This window comes from Cryptomeria japonica, chromosome 1 (assembly GCF_030272615.1).
Source record: "Cryptomeria japonica chromosome 1, Sugi_1.0, whole genome shotgun sequence".
Classification (NCBI taxonomy): Eukaryota; Viridiplantae; Streptophyta; class Pinopsida; order Cupressales; family Cupressaceae; genus Cryptomeria; species Cryptomeria japonica.
This window is the reverse complement of record NC_081405.1, coordinates 385,549,109-385,571,788: the sequence shown is the minus strand read 5'-3', so window position 1 is coordinate 385,571,788 and position 22,680 is coordinate 385,549,109. Positions and strand designations below refer to the sequence as shown.

General features: G+C 36.9%; 1 protein-coding gene across 4 annotated transcripts in view; it reads left to right on the top strand.

Annotated features, from left to right (window-relative positions):
• LOC131070913 (replication factor C subunit 3) overlaps positions 1-22,403 on the top strand; it is a 155,662-nt gene extending 133,259 nt beyond the window's left edge. For 3 of the 4 annotated variants that reach the window (XM_058006597.2, XM_058006594.2, XM_058006596.2), the window contains one exon: positions 22,057-22,403. In XM_058006597.2, coding sequence (XP_057862580.2) covers positions 22,057-22,115 — 59 coding nt within the window. In that variant the 3' untranslated portion in view covers positions 22,116-22,403. Of the gene's footprint in view, positions 1-20,800; positions 21,606-22,056 lie in introns of those variants that run through there. The other variant, XM_058006595.2, reaches the window with a different exon arrangement.
• The last annotated feature ends 277 nt before the right edge of the window (positions 22,404-22,680 follow it).

Here is a 22,680-nt window from a genome sequence, read left to right as displayed (position 1 = left end):
GTAATATGTTTTCATTGAAAGTAGATTCTTCTGGTATGACTGAAGTTCCTCTCGTTGAAGAATCTAATTTGTTACTCTAGCTCAAGGATATCTTGGAGAAAAAAAAATTGGTGCCAATAGTCAACAAAACATTGGGTAACATTGGGGGTTAGAAATATACAATATTTTCATTCTTCTATGTTGACTAGAAGGTATTTTATTTGTATTTTGAGGATCAAGTCTTGCTACTCCACAGGATATTTCTACTGAGTCTGTCTCCTTTTTCAAAAATCAGTTTGCTGGATTGGATTTTCAGAACCAAGGTCTTTTAATCCTTTCTTGGATTATATTCCCAGTCTCATGTTTGACCTTGAGGATAGGATCTCCTTGAATCCTTTTTGGTTGATGAAATTAGGATGGTAGCATTTTCTTAAAAGGGGACTGGGCCCCTGGTTGGGATGGGTTTTAGGTAGCCCTTTTTCTAACTTTTTGGGACTTGGTAGCGAAGGAGTTAACAAACGTTGTTAACGAATTTAGAAAATCTAGAAGATGTCATGCCCCTAAATTAATAGCCCAATTTTGTGACTCACATCAGCAGATCTAACCGAAGAAATTGTCTTACCACAGTAAGACTCCACAATTTCTTCATTGTGCAGATTGTGGATTCCTTATTATGTTTGTGGTTTCTCATTATGCAGATCGTGGCTCTCTATGCACTGCACTCTCTCTTCTCCTAACAATAATCTCCCAAATCGATTGAGATTAGTTAAACTAGAACAAAATCAGATTATAATTGATTAATTTGTTAAGCTAAGCAAGGAGGGGCGGTTTGTTAATGAAAGGATGCAATTAGGATAATGGGGGAGGATTGTTAATGAAGGGATACAATGAGCATCCAAAATAAACTCTCCACCATGGGTCATGCCCTTGAAGAGGAGTCACTATCCTGTTGGAATCCAAGAACACTGAGAGGGGTAGGTGAATCAGTGTTCTACCGGTTTGAGTATTTTTAACCTTATTAACACAACTTAGCAATCGGTAAACATAAAAGCATATAACAATAAGCAACAATGCAACCACAAAGATGAACACCATAACACCACAGATTTATATATGGAAAACCTCAAAGAGGAAAAACCACGGTGAGATTGGAGACCCACAATATCTATCCACTGATCAGATGAATAAATATTACAATAAGGGGCCTGCACATGCAGAAAGGCCAACAACCTAGAGCACATTGCTCATCACAAAAGGAGCCTCACTGACTACCAAAAACATCGGACTACAATCCGGAATGAAGATTGAACTGCAAGTATAGCATCTCCTATGCCTGAGTACAGTTCTGGTTAAGCTCAATACTGGAGGTCTTAAACCTCTTCCACAAACCCAATGCGATCACCTATGATCGACCAAAACCTCTGCATATGATTACAACATTATTTGCATACAGATAATCCCATAACTTTATTCCCATACCATGATCTACAAAGAGATCTTACATCATATTTATACCAACCCGGGACCTAAACAATTAGATTGGCCATCTAAAAGATAATACAATAAATCCATTACATAATCCCGCAAACCAATGATAAACCAAGTCGGCCTAAGACCAAAACAACATAAACCAAATAATAAATCCAACCGGGTACACATCGGGAGCATCAACCAACACGTTACATAAACCGGTCCATAACCTAGGAGAATAAGATAACATTAGGTCCGGTCCTAAATGCAACACCACCGATCAACAGGAACACAAACAAGATAACCAACAACATCCCGAAAGCTATGTAGAAGCCATACCAACACCACTTATCAAGTGTGTCAAACGATCTTCAACAAAGTGTTGTCGATAAAACCCTTATCGGTAACCAAAAGGCTTACTAGAACAAATGATAGCATCCAGATCATCAAATCCCAAACCAACTGAATGTGATACATATCTGAATAGCATGAATGACAAATCCAAACCAATTCGTCAAACCAAAGCATATTGGAGCATACCGGATCAATATCATAATCCAACCAAAACAGCCGGTGTTGCCATCAATGACAAAACATCAATGCAACACATAATCAATTCCTCCAATTTCCCAACATATCCTATGCACCGAAGGAGGAGATATAAATGGCTCATGCTGGCTACAAAGAAAGGCATGGAAGGATTCTGATTTTACAAAGATATCAGACCACCAGTTTGACTTAACACTTCAATTTGTATGAATTTTCCTTGCATATTATAAAATGCTGCAACTACATATGTTATTACTGCATACTTATAATTTATAATGCAATACTTTGTGAATTACATATAAATCAGTAAATCCGGTGAATTATATTTTGTAGTTGACTTATTGTATGTCAAATGTATCTCTGCGTATGTTCTCAATGTCTAATAGTATATCTGCATACATTCTGAGTATCTCTAGCCATGACAGTGAGAGAGAGGATTACAAGTAGGGGAATGGTGTTGGAGTTACTTTCTAGGTACACCACCTCATGGTATAAGACTGGGGAGTCCCATGAGGCCAAAGGGGTACATAGGGTGCTGCCTTTGAGCCTATGAAGGATAGACTTCCTGGGCACCCTATTGTGATGGCCCTCGTTCTCTATCATGGTGAATGTGTTAATCACGAGTCATAGGATAGGGGTGACAAGATCAAGGAAAACAGTGATTGTTAAGGAATTTAGATCAGAGATAGAGAATACAATAGTCTGGTAATATGTAGTGAGGATAGACTTTAATAAGATCACTGCAATGAATATGTTTTACCTTCGATGTGTATATATATATATAACTCTAACTATTAATCTTCTATGATAATATCGACAGCTTGCTGGTTTGTGAAACTGCCACGGTTATTGGTTTGAGTTCACAGCAAGTGTTGATGCCTATAAATAAAAGGATGAAGAGTCATGTCCACGTAGGGGCATGACTTCTACGTGGCTTATGCCACATAGAGTCATGACCCTACAGGGACATGACCCTTCATTCAATGTCGTTATATATTACTTGCTTCAATCCGAATGAAGCTATATCCTTAACACTCCCTCTTAGCAAAAGAGGATTGAATTTCATAATTAAGTTTTAAGGAAACAACATTCTAGATATACACATTCATTTGACATGATCATTCACTCAGTGACACTTACTAGTGAAATACTTCATATCTCAAAGAGATATGGATTATCTGATATCCAGCACTCTGGAACAACAACTACTTGAAGTCTTATCAGATTACAACCTTGATTCTAGTGACAATTGTAACATTGTCATTATCATAGGTGAAATAATTTTAGTATCATGATATCCGGCACATTCCGGGACAGCAAATTAATGTAGTCAATCATGATATGATTGTTATCATAATTTCCGACATATTTCGGAACAATTATTTAATGATAACAATTCAATAACTCATCATAGCAAATTTAGTATCAAGATTTCCGGCACATTCCAGGACAACAACTTAATGTAGTCAATCTTGATAATAGATCAAGCTATTGTGAAAGTCGTCACCTTACAATAGCGATCTTACACTTACATCACATGAAAGATCGTCACCTTCCATGACATAACACATACATGCAATATTGCATTCAAAATATTCATGAATAAATCAATTACATATGATTAAGATTGATATTAGAAATTTCCATTATAATTTAGTCATACCAAGTTTACCTCTAAAGTACTCCACTTTCAACTTTGCAAGAGGTTTGGTGAATATGTCGACACTTTGCTCTTCAGTGTTGATGTAGGTCAATTTGATGACATCTCTGTCTACCATATCTCTTATGTAATGGTATGGGATTTCTATATGCTTGGATCGATTATGAAAAACTGGATTTACAAAAAGTTTGATGCAACTTTGATTATCACAGTGAATCATAGTGGGGTTTAGGGGCTTCCCAAATAGTCCAACTAGCAATTTCCTTAACCATACTGCCTAATGTGCTCCCATGGAGGCAGCCATATATTCGGCTTCAGTGGAACTCTGAGCAACTGCTGATTGTTTTCTGCTAAACCAGGATATCATAGTTGATCCAAGACTAAAGCAACACCCCGTTGTACTTTTACGTTCAATGGAACCTCCTGCCCAGTCGGAATCAGAATACCCTTGGATTTGTATCTCAACATTTTTATACTTCAGGCCAAGTCCAATAGTGCCATGCAAGTATCTTAGAATATGCTTAGCAGCCATTAGGTGAATCTTCTTAGGTTCGCACATGAAATGACTTAATACATTGGTAGCGTAACAAATATCAGGGCGAGTGTTTACCAGGTACATAAGAGATCCAATAATTTGTCTATAGTATGTAGGATCTGTAGGTTTTGAATCTGCTGCTTCACTTTTGAGCTTATGAAGATTTGTTTCCATTGGAATGGATAGAGGCTTACAATCTATCATACCAAATCTGGTCAGGATATCAGTGGTGTATTTTCCTTGATGTGGGAAAATATAATTCTCTTTTTGCCATACTTCTAGGCCCAGAAAATAGTGCAGTAGACCTAGATCCTTCATATCGAATTCAGCCACAAAATCTTGTTTGCATTTTGCAATGAGGTGATCTTCTCTTGTTATCAACAAGTCATCAACATAGAGAACAAGTATTAACATGTCACCATCCGATATTTTGAAGTATATGTTAGAGTCTGCTTCATTTTTGGAATATCCTAGTTTGGAGAGATAACTATCTATCCTTCCGTACCATGCCCTGGGAGCTTGGTTAAGGCCGTAGAGAGCTTTTTTTAGTCTACACACAGAGAGATTTCTGTCATGTGTAGCAAAGCCTTCAGGTTGTTCTATATATACTTCTTCCTCAATAACACCATTCAAAAATGCAGTCTTCACGCCCATTTGGTGTATCTTCCACCCTTTGGAAGCTGCAATGGCAATGATCATTCTTACAGAAGTATATCGGGCAACTGGAGCAAATGTCTCTTTGTAATCGATTCCAGCCTTTTGAGAGAACCCCCTGGCAACGAATCTGGCTTGGTGTTTTTCAATACTATAGTACACTCCCTCTTAATTCCAATAGAAAAGCAGAATTCTTTAAAATTTTTAGAGATATGTTCACCCCCATTATCTGATCTTAGAGTCTTTATTTTCTTACCAGTTTGATTTTCCACTAGGGCCTTAAATTCTTTAAATTTCAATAACACTTCATTTGATTCTTTGAGTTTTATGAAATAGATCCAAGTTTTCCTAGAGTAATCATCAACAAATATCACATAATACAAGAATCCCCCTAGTGATGGTAATGACATTGGACCAGACAAATCAGTTTGGACAAGTTCTAGTACAACTTTTGATTTGTGTTCACTTGAGGGAAAGGACGCTTTTGAGTTCTTCCCTAGAGCACATCCTTTACAAGTTCCAACATGATTAGATTTTAGATTGGGTAATCCTGTGGTAATTTTTCCTATAGAAGGTAGGGCACTAAATCGAAGATGTCCTAATCTTCTATGCCAAATTTCATTAGAGTTTGATACTTCATGATTAGTGCTTGTTTTTGAGTATTACATAATTTGTATAAACTACCATCTCTAGATCCTATAGGAATAGCATTCTTTATGTTAGAGTTTTTAGGCCAAGAGTAGAACTTTTTCTTCATGGAAGGTGACACGATATCTTGATCAGCTAGTCCTGAAATAGAGACCAAATTCCTTTTGATACCTAGTACAAAGAGAACATCTTTCAATAATAATGTAACTCTTGTTCTTAATTGAATTGAGCAGGTCCCAATTCCTTTCACTGGATAGGTAGAATTGTCTCCTATTGTAACTTCTTCAGTTGAGTGGCCTTCAAAGGTTTCGAATTGATCTCTAAAACCGGTTATGTGTCGAGATGCTCTATTGTCAATTATCCACATATGTTTGTTTGAGTTTAGTTCGCTTGATAGGGCTAAGAAAAATAGAGGATTCTCTACTTCCTTGACTTCAGCTATGGTTGCTTGAGCTTTCTTTCTTTTTGGGCAAAACCTGTGAGTGTGTCCAAATTTATCACACTTGTAGCATTGAATCTTAGAGAAGTCTTTGCTTTTGTGATTATTTCCTCTCTTCTGTTTGAACTTCCTTTTCTTCCCTTTGTTGCTTGTGTTAGCATGTAGTGCTTGAATTTATCCCCCTTTGTTTGGACCCAATCCTCTTGTCATTAGTCGAGATTCTTCTTGAGTACAATAATTCTTGAGTTGATCGAATTTTGGTAGTGTCGGACGAGCACTAATGCCTTGAATAAAGGATTCCCAACTGGATGGTAATCCCTTAAGTGCTATTAGAGATAGCTACATATCATCTATATTATTCCCAATAGTTGACAATAGGTCTTTTAATTCTGAAATCCTCATGAAATAGGATGTGATTGTTTCTCCTTTGTTCATGTAGATATGCATTAATTGCTGTTTTAAAGTGAGCAATCTGCTTGCATTATTTATTTCATATGAGTTTTGAATGGTCTTGAACATATCATAAGCTGTAGTTAGTTTTGAGATGGTTGGGAGAATGTGATTTTTAACAGCATCAATTATGATTTTCATAGCCTTCTTGTTGTGTCTTTTCCAGGTTGTTTTCTCTGGCTCATCTTCGGGCATCTTAGCATCTTCTTCTATGTATACATCTAGTTCGCGTTCTTGAAGAATTGTTGTTATTCAAATTCTCCATGATCCGAAGTTGGATGCGCCTTCGAGTCTATCCTCCACTCTAACACTGTTCACCATGATTGTTTTTCCTTTGATTCTGAGTGCTAGTCGGAATTGTTTTTAGAAAAGAGGTGTCACTATTTTATTATTTCTCTAACAACGTGGCTCTGATACCATGTTAAGGAATTTAGATCAGAGATAGAGAATACAATAGTTTGGTAATATGTAGTGAGGATAGACTTTAATAAGATCACTGCAATGAATATGTTTTACCTCCGATGTGTATATATATATATAACTCTAACCATTAATCTTCTATGATAATATCGACAGCTTGTTGGTTCGTGAAACTGCCACGATTATTGGTTTTAGTTCACAACAAGTGTCGATGCCTATAAATAAAAGGATGAAGAGTCATGTCCACTTAGGGGCATGACTTCTTACGTGGCTTATGCCACGTAGAGTCATGACCCTACGGGGACATGACCCTTCGTTCAATGTCGTTATATATTACTTGCTTCAATCCAAATGAAGCTATATCCTTAACAGTGATAGGATACCTCACGAGGTATTCCACCTCATATGGTATGGGCCACATAAGGCCAAGGGGAATGAGATCCGTCCTTGGGCCTAGGGTAGAGGGTCTCTAGGGCACCCTATCCAGTCACCCTCTTCTATACCCTCTATGATTGAACTCTCAAGCATAATTTAATTTTGTAATTAGGACTGTGTCTTACATATGTATGATTGGTGTATCCTAATCAATAGATCTATTTGATGAAATACGAGTATTGTATATTTTCTAACTTACTTGCAGGGTTTCAATCAAAGTAACAAGTATCTCTAAACACTACTGTACCCCAATTAGGGCAAAATTTGGATACTTATAATTTGGAGACATTACAAGTGGTATTAGAGCATGTTCTTGCCAGCTTGAGGGAAAACAGTTGATGCTATTAAGTCAACGAGCCTTAAGGGCAATAGAAAGGAAAAGGAAGAGAGCTACTTTAGCCCAAGCCAACAAATGAAAGGAACAAATAGAACATGAGTTTAAAGCCTTTATGGAACAAACTGCTCAAGCTCTACAAAACGTAACAGCAACCATATGTAACCTTAGGGCAGACCCAAGAAATGAGAGGAAAAATACCCCTAGTCAATAAGAAAATGATAATAGGACCACCTAGGAGTCAACCCCAAGAACAAATGGACCAAATTTCTTATTTAGGGAGGAACCATCAAAGGGAAGTGAAGAAAGAAATACCCCCAGTACAAGGGAATTCACTGCAGAATATGCAAGACTGGACCTTGAAATAGAAAGAAGTATCCCTTTTTTTGGATTTTTGTGAAGCTGACGCAAGGAGGAACCATAGGAAAAGAAGAACACAATCTAATCTAGAAATACAACTCAAAGTGGGGAAAATGACCATCCCCAACTTTGATGGATCTGAAAGCTCACATCCCACTCATGGATTCAAAAACTGGAAACATACCTCACCTTTTGTCCTATGATAGAAAAAGATGCCATTACATTCGCCATATTACACCTAGAAGGAACGACACATGAATGGTGGCATCATGGGCTAGTTACTCAAGACCATAAAAGTATAAAAACCTACGAAGCTTTCAAGAAAAGACTTACTGAAAGTTTGACCAAGCTCACCCTCAGAAACATTTCAAGGAGCTAACCAAAATAAGGCAAAAAGGAACTCTCGATGACTATATTACCAAATTCCAAAGGCTAGTAGTCACAGTCCTCGGGATTTTGGAAGAAAGACTCACTCATCTATTTATACAGAGACTATCAGACTCACTCCATGGCCTAGTAAGTGCTTTTGACCCCACTACACTCCAAGAAGTGATTTTGAAAGCCACTTGACTCAATGCCAAAACCAATGAAAATGACCACTTTGGAAGGGCATTTGCAAAAGGCAAATACTTCCATGGAAGGGAAGGGTGCAAGAAATTTTCACTTCCTATGATGATCACGAGGAACTAAAAAGGAAGGGTCTATTCTTTGACTGTAAAAATAAATGGGAACGAGGACACGTGTGGGCAAGAGGAAAGCCAAGAAGGGAAGTGATGCTTTAGGTGCAAAGAAACATGGAAGCCATGACACCAATGCTAATGAAAGGACAAGAAAAGGAGTACCCTATGCTACAAGTGTGGAGAAGGTTGGGAACCTGGCCATACATGTGGAGAAAGGAGCCAAGCTCACCATATTGAAACTCTACCCAATGAAGAAGAGGAAGCTCCAAGTAAAAGGATAAGGCATGATGAAGATGAAGGAGGAGGGACTTTGGCCTCTATCTTAAGGGCATCAAAACATCACCCCTTTAAAATCCGAGGTGTGATCCAGGGCAAAAAAGTAACAACCCTTATATATAGTGGTGCTACCTACAATTTTATAGATGAGAAATTAACTACAAGATTGAAGTTAGAAATAGAAGACTTCAAGGGGTTCATGGTGGCTTTAGTGGATGCATTCACTACGCCATGTATAAAAAAGATCTCCCAACTTAACATTACTATGGGAAAACACCAAATCAAGGACAAGTTCTACATTGTAAAACTAGGGGATACCGATGTAATTTTGGGCACCCCTTGGCTACATTCATTAGGAGATGTCAACCTAAATTTCTCAAAATTAAAAATACGTTTTGAACACAATGGGGAAAAGGTGTTATTGTAGGATTTGTCCGATGGGTCTCCTAGGGTAGTTTCAGCCAAAAAGATGGAGATAATTCTTAGGCATGACCAAGTAGAATGGGTGGCTCAATGCTTGATCTTAGATAAAACTTCTCCCAAAGAAAAAAAGTTCATGTGGACATACAACCCTTACTAAAAAGACATAAAAAGGTTTTTAGTGCCATTCCTCTAAGCCTCCCCCCCAAAAGAGGCTTTGAACATTCCATTGAACTAGAAGAGGCGCCAAAACCCATTGTCACCAACCCCTACCACCACCCTCACAAGTAGGAGATTGAAAAGACCATAAAGGAATTTCTAGAGATGGGGCATATCCAACCAAGTTCCATTCCATTTGCCTCATCTGCTGTACTATCAAAGAAAAAAGATGGCACAATGAGGATGTGCATTGATTATAGGGCATTGGATAAAAAACAATAAAGAATAGATATCCCATTCCCGAGCTGACGAGCTTATTGACGAACTCCATGGTGCGGTCTACTTTTCAAAAATTGACCTAAGGTTGACATATTTAAGACATCTTTCAGGTGCCACTATGGCCATTTTGAGTTTCTTGCCCTACCATTTGGACTAACCAATCCACTTGCCACTTTCCAATCTTGCATGAACCATATTTTTATGGGGTAACTAAGGAAGTTATTATTAGTCTTCTTCGATGACATCCTAATCTATGGCAAAACCTGGGAGGAACACCTAAAACATGTCGACGAAGTCCTAAAAATACTTGAGCAACACTCATTTGCAAAATTATCCAAATGTGATTTTAGCATTGAAGAAATCTTGTACTTAGGGCACAAAATCAGTGCTCAAGGAGTAAAGGTGGATGAAGAAAAGATTGAGGCAATTTGAAGTTGGCCAAAACCCAAGACTCTAACACACCTCAGAGGGTTCTTGGGGCTCTGTAGCTACTATCGAAGATTTGTAAGAGGGTTCTCCAAACTAAGCGCACCACTCACCAATTTAACTAAAAAGGGAACATTTTCTTGGAATGAAGAAGCACAAACAAGTTTTGAAAAAATCAAGGAAGTGATGAGTGCCTGCCCGTGCTAGCAATACCTGATTTCACCTCACCCTTCAAGTTATATTGTGATATTTCAAGGGAAGGAATTGGGGCTAGTGCAAAATAAACATCCCATAGCCTTTGAGAGTAGGAAACTCAAGGACATAGAAAGAACATGCTCAATTTATGACAAGGAGATGCTAGCAATTATGCATGCCCTTGCAAAGTTCAGACAATACTTGATTTGCAGAAGATTCATTGTGAAAACCAATCACAATAGTCTAAAATTCTTTCTAAACCAAAAAGACTCTAATGATAGACAGCAAAAATGGGTGAGTAAGTTGCAGGCATATGACTTTGATATTGAATACATGAAAGGCAAGAACAACACAGTGGCGGATGCTCTATCACAGAGACCCACCTAGGTTCAGTTACAACAATATCCACAAATTGGAGAACATCTATACTCACAAAATATGCTAAAGACTTGTTTGCAAATGATATAATAGAGGGAAAGATACAAGATGAGAGGTACCAAGTCAGGGATAACCTCATTCTCTATAAGAACCAGATATATATTACACCAGGGGCAAGGGTGAAGAAGAAAATTTTGAAAAACTATCATGACATTCCATCACTTGGACATCAAGGGTATTACAAGACTTATAAACTAATTAGAGAAAGGTTCTCGTGGAAAGGTCTTAAGGGAGATGTGTTAAAACATGTTAGCAATGTATGGTATGTCAAAGAAACAAAGAGAAACATACTTACGCAGCAGGACTACTCCAACCCTTGCCCATACCCTATCAGAAATGGGAAAGCATATATATGGACTTCATAACGGGCCTACCGAAGGTACAAGGTAAAGATTGCATCTATGTGGTGGTTGATCGCTTAACCAAATATGCTCACTTCACGACTATCTCTACAAAATTTAGAGCCCCCCAAGTAGCTGAAGTCTTCTTCAAAGAAGTTTTCAGATTACATGGGCTACCCTAAGACATTGTGAGTGATCGAGATAGTCGTTTCTTGAGTCTATTTTGGTAGGAGCTATTCAAACTAGTTGGAACTGAGTTAACTCCCAGTACTAGTTATCATCCGTAGACCGATGGACAAACAAAGATTGTCAACAAATGGTTGGAAGGGTACTTATGAAATTATGTCATAGGGCAGCAAAATGCATGGATTAAGTGGCTTCACTTGGGTGAGTATTTCTATAATGCCACTCACCACATGACCATAGGAATGAGTCCCTTCCAAGCACTATATGGGTACTCATCAACATCCTTCAAAGACTTCATTTGTTCAGAAAGTTGGGTATTAGGGGCTAGGGATTTCATACAGTAAAATACAGACATTATGAATGCTCTTAAGGACAACCTCCACCAAGCACAAAACCAGCAAAAAGTGTATGCCGATAAGAAGAGAATTGAACGAACATTTGAGGTCGGAGATTTTGGTCTTCTTGAGGTTGCAACTATACAAACAGTCATCACTCAAGGTTAGTGGAGTAGAAAAGCTTAAGCCCCGATTCTATGGGCCATATAAAATATTGAGGAAGGTAGGAGAAGTGGCTTACGAGTTGGAGCTCCCCATGAATAGCAGAATTAAAGTGTTTCACATATCTCACCTTAATAAATTGTTGGGGCAACATGTTATCCCTAGTACGGAACTGCCACCACTTGATGATGAAGGAACATTGATCTTGGAACCGGAGGCTATCCTTAATGTTCTAAGATGGGTTGGGAATCCATCTAGCTTATATAAAGTTAGCTTGGGCTGTTTGCTCCTTAGAAATAAACATTTCACTCCTCTGTTATATTGACCTGTTATGATAATTTGAAGTTGGCTCCTTCAAAATGCAATGTGGTTGGCAGCCTCAATAAAATTTCAACTTGTGATAATTTGAGAAAGAGGTTTTCATTGTCCTTCCCAACACGTGGTTGTAAAAAGGAAGAGGAGTCAATTGATGACATTCTCCTCCATTGTTTTTCTTTTGTTATTTGGAATCATTGTGTTGAACTATTGGAGATGTGTTGAGCTCTTTTGGAGACTATTTGGCATAATGGTATTAAGTTTTTGGGACTGTTGTGGCAGATCACTCTTCTTTATACTCTTTTGGGCATATGGTTAGAAAGAGATAGTAGACTCTTTTGTGATAGTGTTACCTCATGGTAGCATTATTGGTCAAATACTTAAGCTTGTGATCTAGGCATATGTCAAGTTTGCCGTTACTTCTGTTCAAGGGAATTTTTTGAATTGATAAGTCCACCTCTGAAGCGTTGGAACATTTCTCTTTCTTTTCTTCAGTTAAAGGAGTAATCAATAAGAATGCAGTTGTAAGGAATTCAAAATGGATGAAACCTTTGTAGGGTTTTTGGAAGTTAAATTTTGATGGACTTCTAGATGTAATCGGTTCTTACAGGTGTGAGATGATTATTTAGGGATGAGTTTGGCAAGTTTGTGGAAGATACTTCATTTTCCTTGGGTGTTAGGTTTAATAGTGAAGCTGACTAAACTGCACCATTGAAAGTTTTTTATGGCTTCTGAGTTTGGTTGTAAGAAATTAAATGTGGAAGGAGATTCTTCAGTTGTTATCAAAGGCTTGAGTAAGATTTCTTGCTGGAATTGGAAACCAAGGAGTTTGTTTGAGGAGGCTTTGAGTTTATATCAATCTTTTGATGATGTTTTTTCACTCATCACTTTCAAGAATGTAATAAGTATTAGAATAGAATGATATATTACACCATTGTATATTCATTAATGATAATTACATTTTATTAGTATTAAGAATAGTCAATTGGGTATGCTTGGCTTAGTCAATTAATTACTGATGACTGACTTGCCATTGTATATCTTACTATTGTATTAATAATATCAATCTTTGATTTTGGTATCACAAGACATTATAGTTCCTGCCTAGTAAAGATGCAAAGACATGTGAGAAGAAGCAAAAGAATAGAAAAATAATTTCTTCCAAGTGATTGAACATTGTAGAAAGGGTTATGATCTTGTAATTTGTAGAAGCAAAAGCATTGTAAATCATTGAAGAAGCTTTTGCAAACACAATCTCATTCTACCCTAATCCATGTTAAAGCTTGCAAACAAACTAAAATAAATGTTCCCTGTATTGAGCGTACAACCAGACATGATTATGGCGTGAAGACATTGCTGCCAAAGTTGGTGAAGAGGGGACATGAAAAATTAAAGGGTTGTAGAGAATTGAAAATCAAAGGTGCATTCTTTTTTATTTTATCCTACATTTATTAAGTGACAAAGGAGATATATGGTTCAATACAAAGGCCCATTTATTTTTAAATTTCATCTTTTCTTTTTGCAAACTATTAATATTCTTTAGTTTCAAAGACAAATATTAAAAGTACATATTAATATAGTCCTAATTAATAAAGAACAAACTATATTATTTTTTTTTATTGCACTTAGAAAACTATTTTGTAATATTTGGAGTATTGTAATATCTTAAAAAACAATATAAGCCATTCATTTTTCTACATCTTGTAACAAACAAATAGTATCCAATATAGATGGCACCTTTGATTCACATTTATGGGTAAAGCCATTGTGTCAAATTATTGCATCTGATGCCTATTATGGCATCAACCATACAAATCATTTGGGAACAATAAGGCCCCTTTAACGAAATTAAAAAATGGCTACAAATGCTCCCAAGATCATGCTTTAGTTGTTGACAAGTGATAACTATTCTGCCTAGTAAGTAAAGGTCCAAACACAATTGGAATTGAAGAACAATTAGATATTGTAAATGACATTGTTAGATGCACATAAGTAGAGAAGATATGAAAGGCCAATTTAATAATCCTATTTGCAATCACCAATGAGGTTCCTTCATATTAGAACATCCCAAAATGTGAAAGATGTATGCAAAAGAGTAATAACTATCAATGAAGCAAAGAATCAAAATCGGATTCTTCATCTACAAAGGTGGTAGCTTGTTTGAGAATGAAAAGTGGTAAAAATTTGGATGGATTCTTGCAAAAAAATGCAGAATTGAGGACACCATTCCATTTGTTTTTGGAAACAATTTTAGATGACTTTCTTATACCAATCATCTTAATAGCATTGCTCTCTTCCTTTGAAATGTTTCTCATCTATTTGAATGTGGCTAGCAAAAATTCCACATTGGAATAGTTGGCAAGTTTGCTTCACCAAGAAGAATCATTTCAAGATGAGTCACGAACTCCACAAAAATTTAGGCTGTTGTGTCGCACAACATTTCAGAAAAAAACTTGAACGTCAGAGTGGTCCATCCAAGCAAAAACAAGGCAATTATTTTTTATAATAGAAGTGCCTCGTTTGTGGCAGAAAGGGGCAAACCGTCCAAGAGTGTTGGTACAACTCGTTTGCAAAAATAGAATTGAGCTAGTGAAAGACACAATAGAAATCCTAGGGGGACAAATAGAAGAATCCTAAATGGAAAGGAAGTCTCATAAGAAACAAGGAGATGTTGCTTCCATAGAAGATTTTGATGAAGATGACTATTTATATGTTGTAGAAACATCCTCATCCTTTGTAGAACAATTAGTTTGGTATGTTGATTCTAGTGCTTCTAGACATGAAAGGAGAAAAAGAGTTGTTTGTCAACTTGATCATCTCAACATCATTTGGGCAGGTTTCACTTGGTGACAATACATCTTGTGAAGTGAAAGGCATCGGTGAAATTTCATTGGCACTCAAGCCCCACAAATGTTGACTTATGAAGGTTCTTTATGTTCTAGGGCTAGCTAAGAACCTCTTGTCTAGTAGTCAATTATTTGAGCACAACTTGAGAATTGAATTTGATGGATATGATGGTCAAAAACTATGTCTCATTTGAGGCAAGTCTTGAAATCATGAAGTTGTAGCTCATGCTTCTAGGGTCAAAGATGTTTCAATTGGTTGATGCTTCTCATGTAGAAAAAGCCCTAACAATAAATACCCATTGATATACCACATTTGTGAACAGATGATTTGCTCTTGTCAATTTTAGTTATCTTCTTGCTTTGAGTAAACAAGACATGGTGCAAGGACTTCTTGCCATGAAGAATTCAAAAGATCTTGACTCTATTATCTTGTTGAAGAGAACATCGAATTCTGTTTACTAAATAGAGAAATGAGCTCTTTGTCTTTTGGATTTGGTGGATATTGATTTGTGTCGACCAATGACATCGATTCATAATCGTGCTTGGTATTTTCAACCATTTGTAGATGATCATGCTAGGAAAATGTGGGTATATTGCTTGGTATTTTCAACCATTTGTAGATGATCACGCTAGGAAAATGTGGGTATAAAGCATTTGAAAAGTTCACAAAGTTTCGAGCCATGTTTGAATAGTCATTTGGTTGTCCTTTGAAGGCAATCCACTCAAATTGAAAGGGAATCATGACTAATGAGTTCTTTGCACATTTGAAAGGCAGTGGGACCAAATGATAGTCGACCATTGCATTTATGCCTCAAGAGAATGGTGCTGCAAAGAGGTTTATTTGTACCATCATGGAAATGATGCAAAGTACGTCGAAAGATGCAAATTTGATTCTTGCATTCTGGGCATAAGTGGTTCATACAATAGTGTATTGGTTGAACATAGCACCCACAAAGGTGCTTGATGACATAACTCCTCAAGAATTATGGACTATGACAAAGCCCTCCATCTCATTTAAAGTAGTTTGGATGTACAATTTTACATGCACATTCCCAAGGTGTAGAGAAAAAAGCTGGATGAAAAATCCTTCAATGTATTTTCCTTAGAATTCAGAGTAAAAAAGAAGTACTTTGAAACAAGCACCAAAGATTCTTGAGAGTGAAGAAGAAATTGAGGATGCCGGACATCAAGAAGAAGAAGGTGGTGATGTTGGGAAAATGTAATGTTAGTACTCACATGGTTGTTTAAATTGGTATTATAAGTGTCATACATATTAAGTTGTTGAGAAACAACTTAATATTGTTGTTAGTGGGGCTGGTTATAATATTATGTGTAGGATAATGTACGAGAGATAGTAGACATATGAGTTGTTGGAACAACTCTTATTATTAGGAAGTGGTTCCTAAAATACAGGAAATCAAACTCCTATAATAACGTGTAATGTGTTGAACGGAGATGAATAAGAGAAGCCTATTATTCTATGTAGTTTTTTTAAGTTTCGATAAACTTCAACCATATTTCTTATATGGTATCAGAGCTTGATCGTTTTTGTGCCTATCATGAGTTGATTCTTATATCATTAAAGTTATCTTATGCACCAATTATTTAACGATGAGGAGGAAATATTGGAATATTGAGTGCCGTAAATATTGTACCACATCTTTCCTTCAGTGGTGATCGGTTGCTAAGGGCATTGTGTGGCAGCCCAATTTGATCTGGGCGCGATTTATTGTTGAGAGCAATTCTTATTGGCTCAAGTCTTTTGTTTCTGGCCGAGGCTCTACGGTTGTTATGCTCTGATCACTACCTGCAAGAGCCGTCTTTGTGATTGATTTCAGTTTCCATTTATCTGCATCATTCTTGAGTTTTCTGCTGGGATATCCCTCTACCGGCCTGTATTCCACTTCGCTGCCTGTGTGAACAATTTGTTCATTGGGTGATAGGCAATTCCATTGGTTTGTTTGGAGGATCTTCTGACACATTGGGTCATACCTGGATCGAACCCGATCCTTCATTGATTTATTCCAATATCAATGAATTTGCCACAATCCACATTGCCGTGCTCATTGCATTGAGGAATTTGGCCATCGTGTCCTTTCTATTGAAGCAATGTTTTGTTGGATCGATCTCTTTCTTGCAGATTGCAATTGAGGCGTTTGCTGACTTTATTTTCCAAGCCGTGAGTTTGCTGGCGAGGTACAGGTTGTTCTCTGTTATTGGTGACCAATACGCAATCTGTTTTCTTTTACTTGCTTGAATTCACATCACTGGCAAATTTGGAATTGGGCTCATTGTTGGTGACCACTTTGCTGTAAGCTAAGTTTATGTTTCATGCGAGTTGGCTGAGCTTCCTATTCCCAAACAGCCTGTTGTGGATTAAGGTTTCCTCTTTGTCCGCAACAATTGGAGTGGGTACGTCTGCAGTTGGAGAGGACGTAGTTTGCAGATTGATCCTTGAAGGCATTGGTGAAGATAAGCACCTAAAGTGTAGTTTCTATTGGTTAATTTGATTCTCTAGTATATCTTATAAATGAAGAGTTTGTAGAAACTGCACGGTTAAAAGATGAGTCAGAATTAGTGTTCTCACATATTAACTTTGAGCCTCAAAGATAAATTTGTTAATTAAGTAGTAAATTATTGGAGGCTGGAGGCACAGGAGGCTGGAGGAATTTTGGCGACCTCTCGTCAGTCGCCAATGACGAGGCCACTTATCAGCTTTGGTGGCACTTTATTTTCTATTATATGTTTTGTTTTTCAGTGTTCCTGGTTGTATAATAAGTGGAATTTCACATTGTGGGGGGGAATATGACCAATGTTCCATTCCCATTTGTGATATGTATTGTGATTTCTATGTAACTTCCCTGATGTGCAAGCATAGTGGTGAACAAAAGCACCAGAGTAAGTCAGTTCATGGATCTTGAAAGGGTTTGTGGGAGGATCCAGAAAACCACATGAAGTGAATAGATGAGTGGAGGTTCTTGTTCGTGTCAAGGTTTGTGGTAAGCCTGTTTAAAACCATGGGAGGAGAGAGCCTTTCTTTTGGATCAAGGTCATGAGTCACATAGCTGGACATGCCACAAGGGTGAGCATAGTGTAGAAGAGTGTGCGAATGTTTTCCTACCATGTTCACACTAAAGGGGGGAATGTTGGGAAAATGTAATGTTAGTGTTCACATGGCTGTTTAAATTGGTATTATAAGTGTCATAAATATTAAGTTGTTGAGAAACAACTTAATATTGTTGTTAGTGGGGTTGGTTATAATATTATGTGTAGGATAATGTACGAGAGATAGTAGACATATGAGTTGTTGGAACAACTCTTATTATTAGGAAGTGGTTCCTAAAATATAGGAAATCAAACTCCTATATTAATGTGTAATGTGTTGAACGGAGATGAATAAGAGAAGCCTATTATTCTGTGTTTTTTTTTTAAAGTTTCGATAAAGTTCAACCATATTTCTTATAGGTGAAGATTTGCTTAAGTCAGAACAACCTCCACCCTTCTCATTTGTTGTGCGCAAACTAACCAAGTGTGGTCACACCACCATGAAGGATGCATAATTAGATGCAGTTTTTGATAAATGTGCGTCAGTGCCAAAGACTCGTAGCAATGCTCTTGAGGGATAATTTTTTGGCTCTTGTGCTTATTGATACAAAAAAGATCATAGTCTTGGAAAGATTACATGGATGCAGACTGTCAAGTATTGATGATAAGTAACCCTTTGGGAGTTGTTGATCTTCCACTTGGGAAGGAAGCTATTGGATGCAAATGGGCCTTCTAGACAATATATTAGGTAGATGGTAGCATTGACAAGTTGAAGGCCCGACTTATGGGTAAGGGCTATGCATAGAAGGAAGGCATGAACTATAAGTAAACTTTTGCCCCCACTGCAAATATCAAGACTAGGAAGATGGTTCTGGCAATGACGGCTCAGTTTGGTTGGTTCATCAAAAGGGTGTTAAAAGTGCTTTCTTGAATTAAGATCTCAAGCAAGTCAATATGTTCAAGTAGAGGGATATATTGCATTTGGTTAGGAGCAGAATGTGTGTAGACATGTGAAATACCTTTATGGTCTGAAATAGGCTTGTAGAGCTTGGTACATCAAGATTGATGAGGATCTCCTCAGTCATGTATTCATTAAGAATCCATATGATTTGAATCTCTAACTCAAGGAGCAGTTTGGGAGGAGATTCTGATTTTGATGATATATGTCAATATTTCGGTCATTATTGGGAGTTCTCAGAAGATGATTGAAGCAATGAAGACTGATTGCAAATGATCTTTCAACATCACAGATCTGACACTACTGCATTATTGGCTTGGACTGGAAGTATGGCAAAGTAAAAATCATATATTTGTAACAAAGATAAAATATGCCAAGACATTGCATTAGAAATTTTGCATGGAATATTGCAAATTGACATCAACACAAATAGAGATAGGCTTTACAATATTCATGGATGATCCATCATCACATGTAAATGTAACTCTTTATTGTCAGTTGATTGGGAGTCTCATTTACTTGACATGCACTAGGCTAGATGTCAACTATGTTGTCAGCTATCTTTTGGGTTTAATGCAAGAACTTAACGTGTTGCTGGAAAGCAGCAAATTAGGAGTTGAGATATGTTTGTCATACAATGGAACATGGCTTGTAATTTAAGCATAATGATAATTTTGACTTGATTGGATACATAGACACAAACTATGTAGGATCCTTGAATGATAGGAAAAATCTACTTTTTGATATATATTCTTTATGGGTACTGGTCCAAGATCATGGGAGCGTAAAAACTAAAAAGAAAAACACTATTGCTCACTCTTCCATAGAAGCAAATTATCATGTCATACATGAAGCTGTTTGCAAGGCGATATGGTTGTATTACATCTTGATGGGAATGGGCATAGCGGCATGACAAAATATAGTTCTATTTTGTGACAGAGTGTGTTGAAGCTTGTTTGTAATCTTATTTTTCACGAGTGCACTAAACATTGAGGTTTAATGCCATTACATTTGAGAACATGCTCAGTAACATTATATTTCAGCTCCTGTATTGTTCAACTTAAGAGCAATATGCAAACTGCAAACACTTTTACCAAAACTCTTTTAGTAGTGAAATTCAAAAACTTTTTTGACACTTCCTAAGTCACGCTCTTGAGAAACTGATGTTATAAGGGGAGATTGTTAGAATAAAATAATATATTACATCATTGTATATTTGTTAATAATCACATATTATTATTATTCACATATTCAGTCGGGTAGTTGGTTGGTTATGCCTGGCCTAGTTGATTAATAACTGACACGTCTTTGTATATAGTGCTACTATATCAATAATATGATTGCTTATTGCCTCTCCCCATTCTATTTGTAAGTTGGCATCTTTTGGCTAATTTAGATATGAACCAAGTACCCTTCTCAGACTTGATCAGTGATAGATTGGAACCTTGGGAAAGGTTTATACAGTATCCTGAAAGCTGTCTTTGATCCAGGATGAGGGTGGTCGTTTTGCTTGTCTTTTCATGATTTGTATTTTATTAACATAATTTAAAAAAAACAAACTCAATATTTATTGATAAAAGATAATAATGAGTTCTATAAGTGCGCTGTTCCTTATTCTTTTCTATGGCCTTTCCTTCTGGAGGCAGCTTGAGGTGCATGGTGTAAGAAGAAATGTGTCTTCTGTAATTTGATTTGTGTGGGCCTCTTTTTGAGCCAACTTGATTAGTTTTGGCTTTTGAAGTTTCACTGGTCTCTCGCTCTGCTGGATAGTCAGAATTCATTTCTGTTTTCTTTCATTATATGCAGGATTTGTCTTTGCGGTGGTTTTTGGCTTCTAGTTGCAGATCCATATAGGTCTGCCGGTTTTCCTAGGGATCCTTACCACAAGGAAGCAGTGTCTGGTCGTCATCTAAATGCAAATTTCAATTGCTCTGAGGCAGTCTATATGAATTTGGTGCAGTGCATTCTTTGTCCCAAGGGTGTAGGCAATGCAAGTGTATTGAGGTCTAGAGCCTACTTTCAAGCTGATTTTCTTCAGAAATTGGAGACCAAGGTTCCTGATTAAGAGGTTCACAGCTGGGTTGTGAAAAAGCTTCTTCCACTCCTGGGACAGTTGTCTTCTTTGTTGTCTGTGGTGGAGGATGGGGTTTTGATCCCTGTGGTTTCAAAGTATCTAGAAGCACCAGCTTCTACAGTTGACATCAAGGTTTTGAGCAAGGAAAAATTGGCTGTTTCAGCAATTATAGATGGTTTGTGATTTCTATGTAAATCTGGAGATGGTTATAAATCATTTGATGGTTTTTCATAGCAAAGGTAGGAGGTAATGAATTCTGTCATGCTGCTTTTCTTTGTGGATGCCTTTTTCTGATTATAGTGATCAGAAAAGAGGAAATAATTTATGATGTAAAATTTGCCACTTGGATGATGTAAGGCTGTTATTCCGCTCATACGGTGAGGGGGTGGCAGATGTAAAGGGTTTGTGTGCTCATGCTGAGGTTTTGGATCCTGGCGATGGAGTAGGGGTATAGGGAGCTCCTAGCCCCTTTTAGGTTTTACTGCGTCCTTAATTTCCCTTTTTTGTTTTCTCAGAGATGGTAAATTTTTTTCTGCCGAGTGTATTATACTTTGGCTATGCTTTATTGTCTCTTTCCTTCATGTGGCCTTGTTTCAATTGATTAGTTGCTGACTATAATGGTCATTTTTGTTTGTAATTAGTTTTATATAGTACTTCCATAGGTGATGGCCCCATAGACTCAGGCATTAATATATCAGAAAGAATAAAGAAGAAATCCTTGTATAATTCGCTAGTATGTCTGTAAAGGCCTTACCAGTTTCCTCTCATTTTAGATAATATTATAGTATGTCGTAGGTTTCTTCTAGACTGTAGCCTAGAGTGGAATATTTTGTGATTAATCTATTGATGGATAGAGCTGTCATTTTCTTAACAGTTTTCCTACTGATAATATCATCTATGACATAAAATGCTATATATTATGTTTCTATGTGATTACTGTACTAATATTGTTATTGTAAATGTCAATAACACTCTCTTTTGTGTGCAGCCTTTATTGCAAAATTCATGAGCATATACAAGAAATTTCTTATTGCGACTTTTGGCTGAGACCTTTCTGGAAATGGACACTATACCTTCACTGTTCCTTGCCCTTGTGTGTGCTGGTTAGTGCTGATTCTTCGGACATTTTATCAATATCAAAAAGTAGCTAGGTGTTCTGCTCTACCATCGATGGTTAACAGTTAAGAGTGGTTAACCAGGCTGCTTGGCGGTCAATTGCAATACTTAAGTTTCTTATTGGAGTAATATCTAGTACTTCAAAAAGTGTAGCTAATCCAATGAGTTAAATAGATGATGTTATGTTTTTCATATTTATATAAAGCTGCTTAAATATAATATTTTTGGCAGTGTGTTTGTTTCAAACTTGGTATGTTTTTATTTTGATACGTTAGAACTTAGTTCTTTTATGGTATTATTTTCTTTTGATGGTTTCTTAATAGAATCATTCTGCTGTATTTCTCAGTTTATGTATACTGGGGAAGGCTGGGATAACTTTTTGACACTAAAAATAAATGAGCTGTTATGAAAACATTAATAGCATGTATATTTCATTTTTTTAAAGGGGGCTATCATATGACCTGGAAAGGATATAAGCATACATTTTCAGTTACAC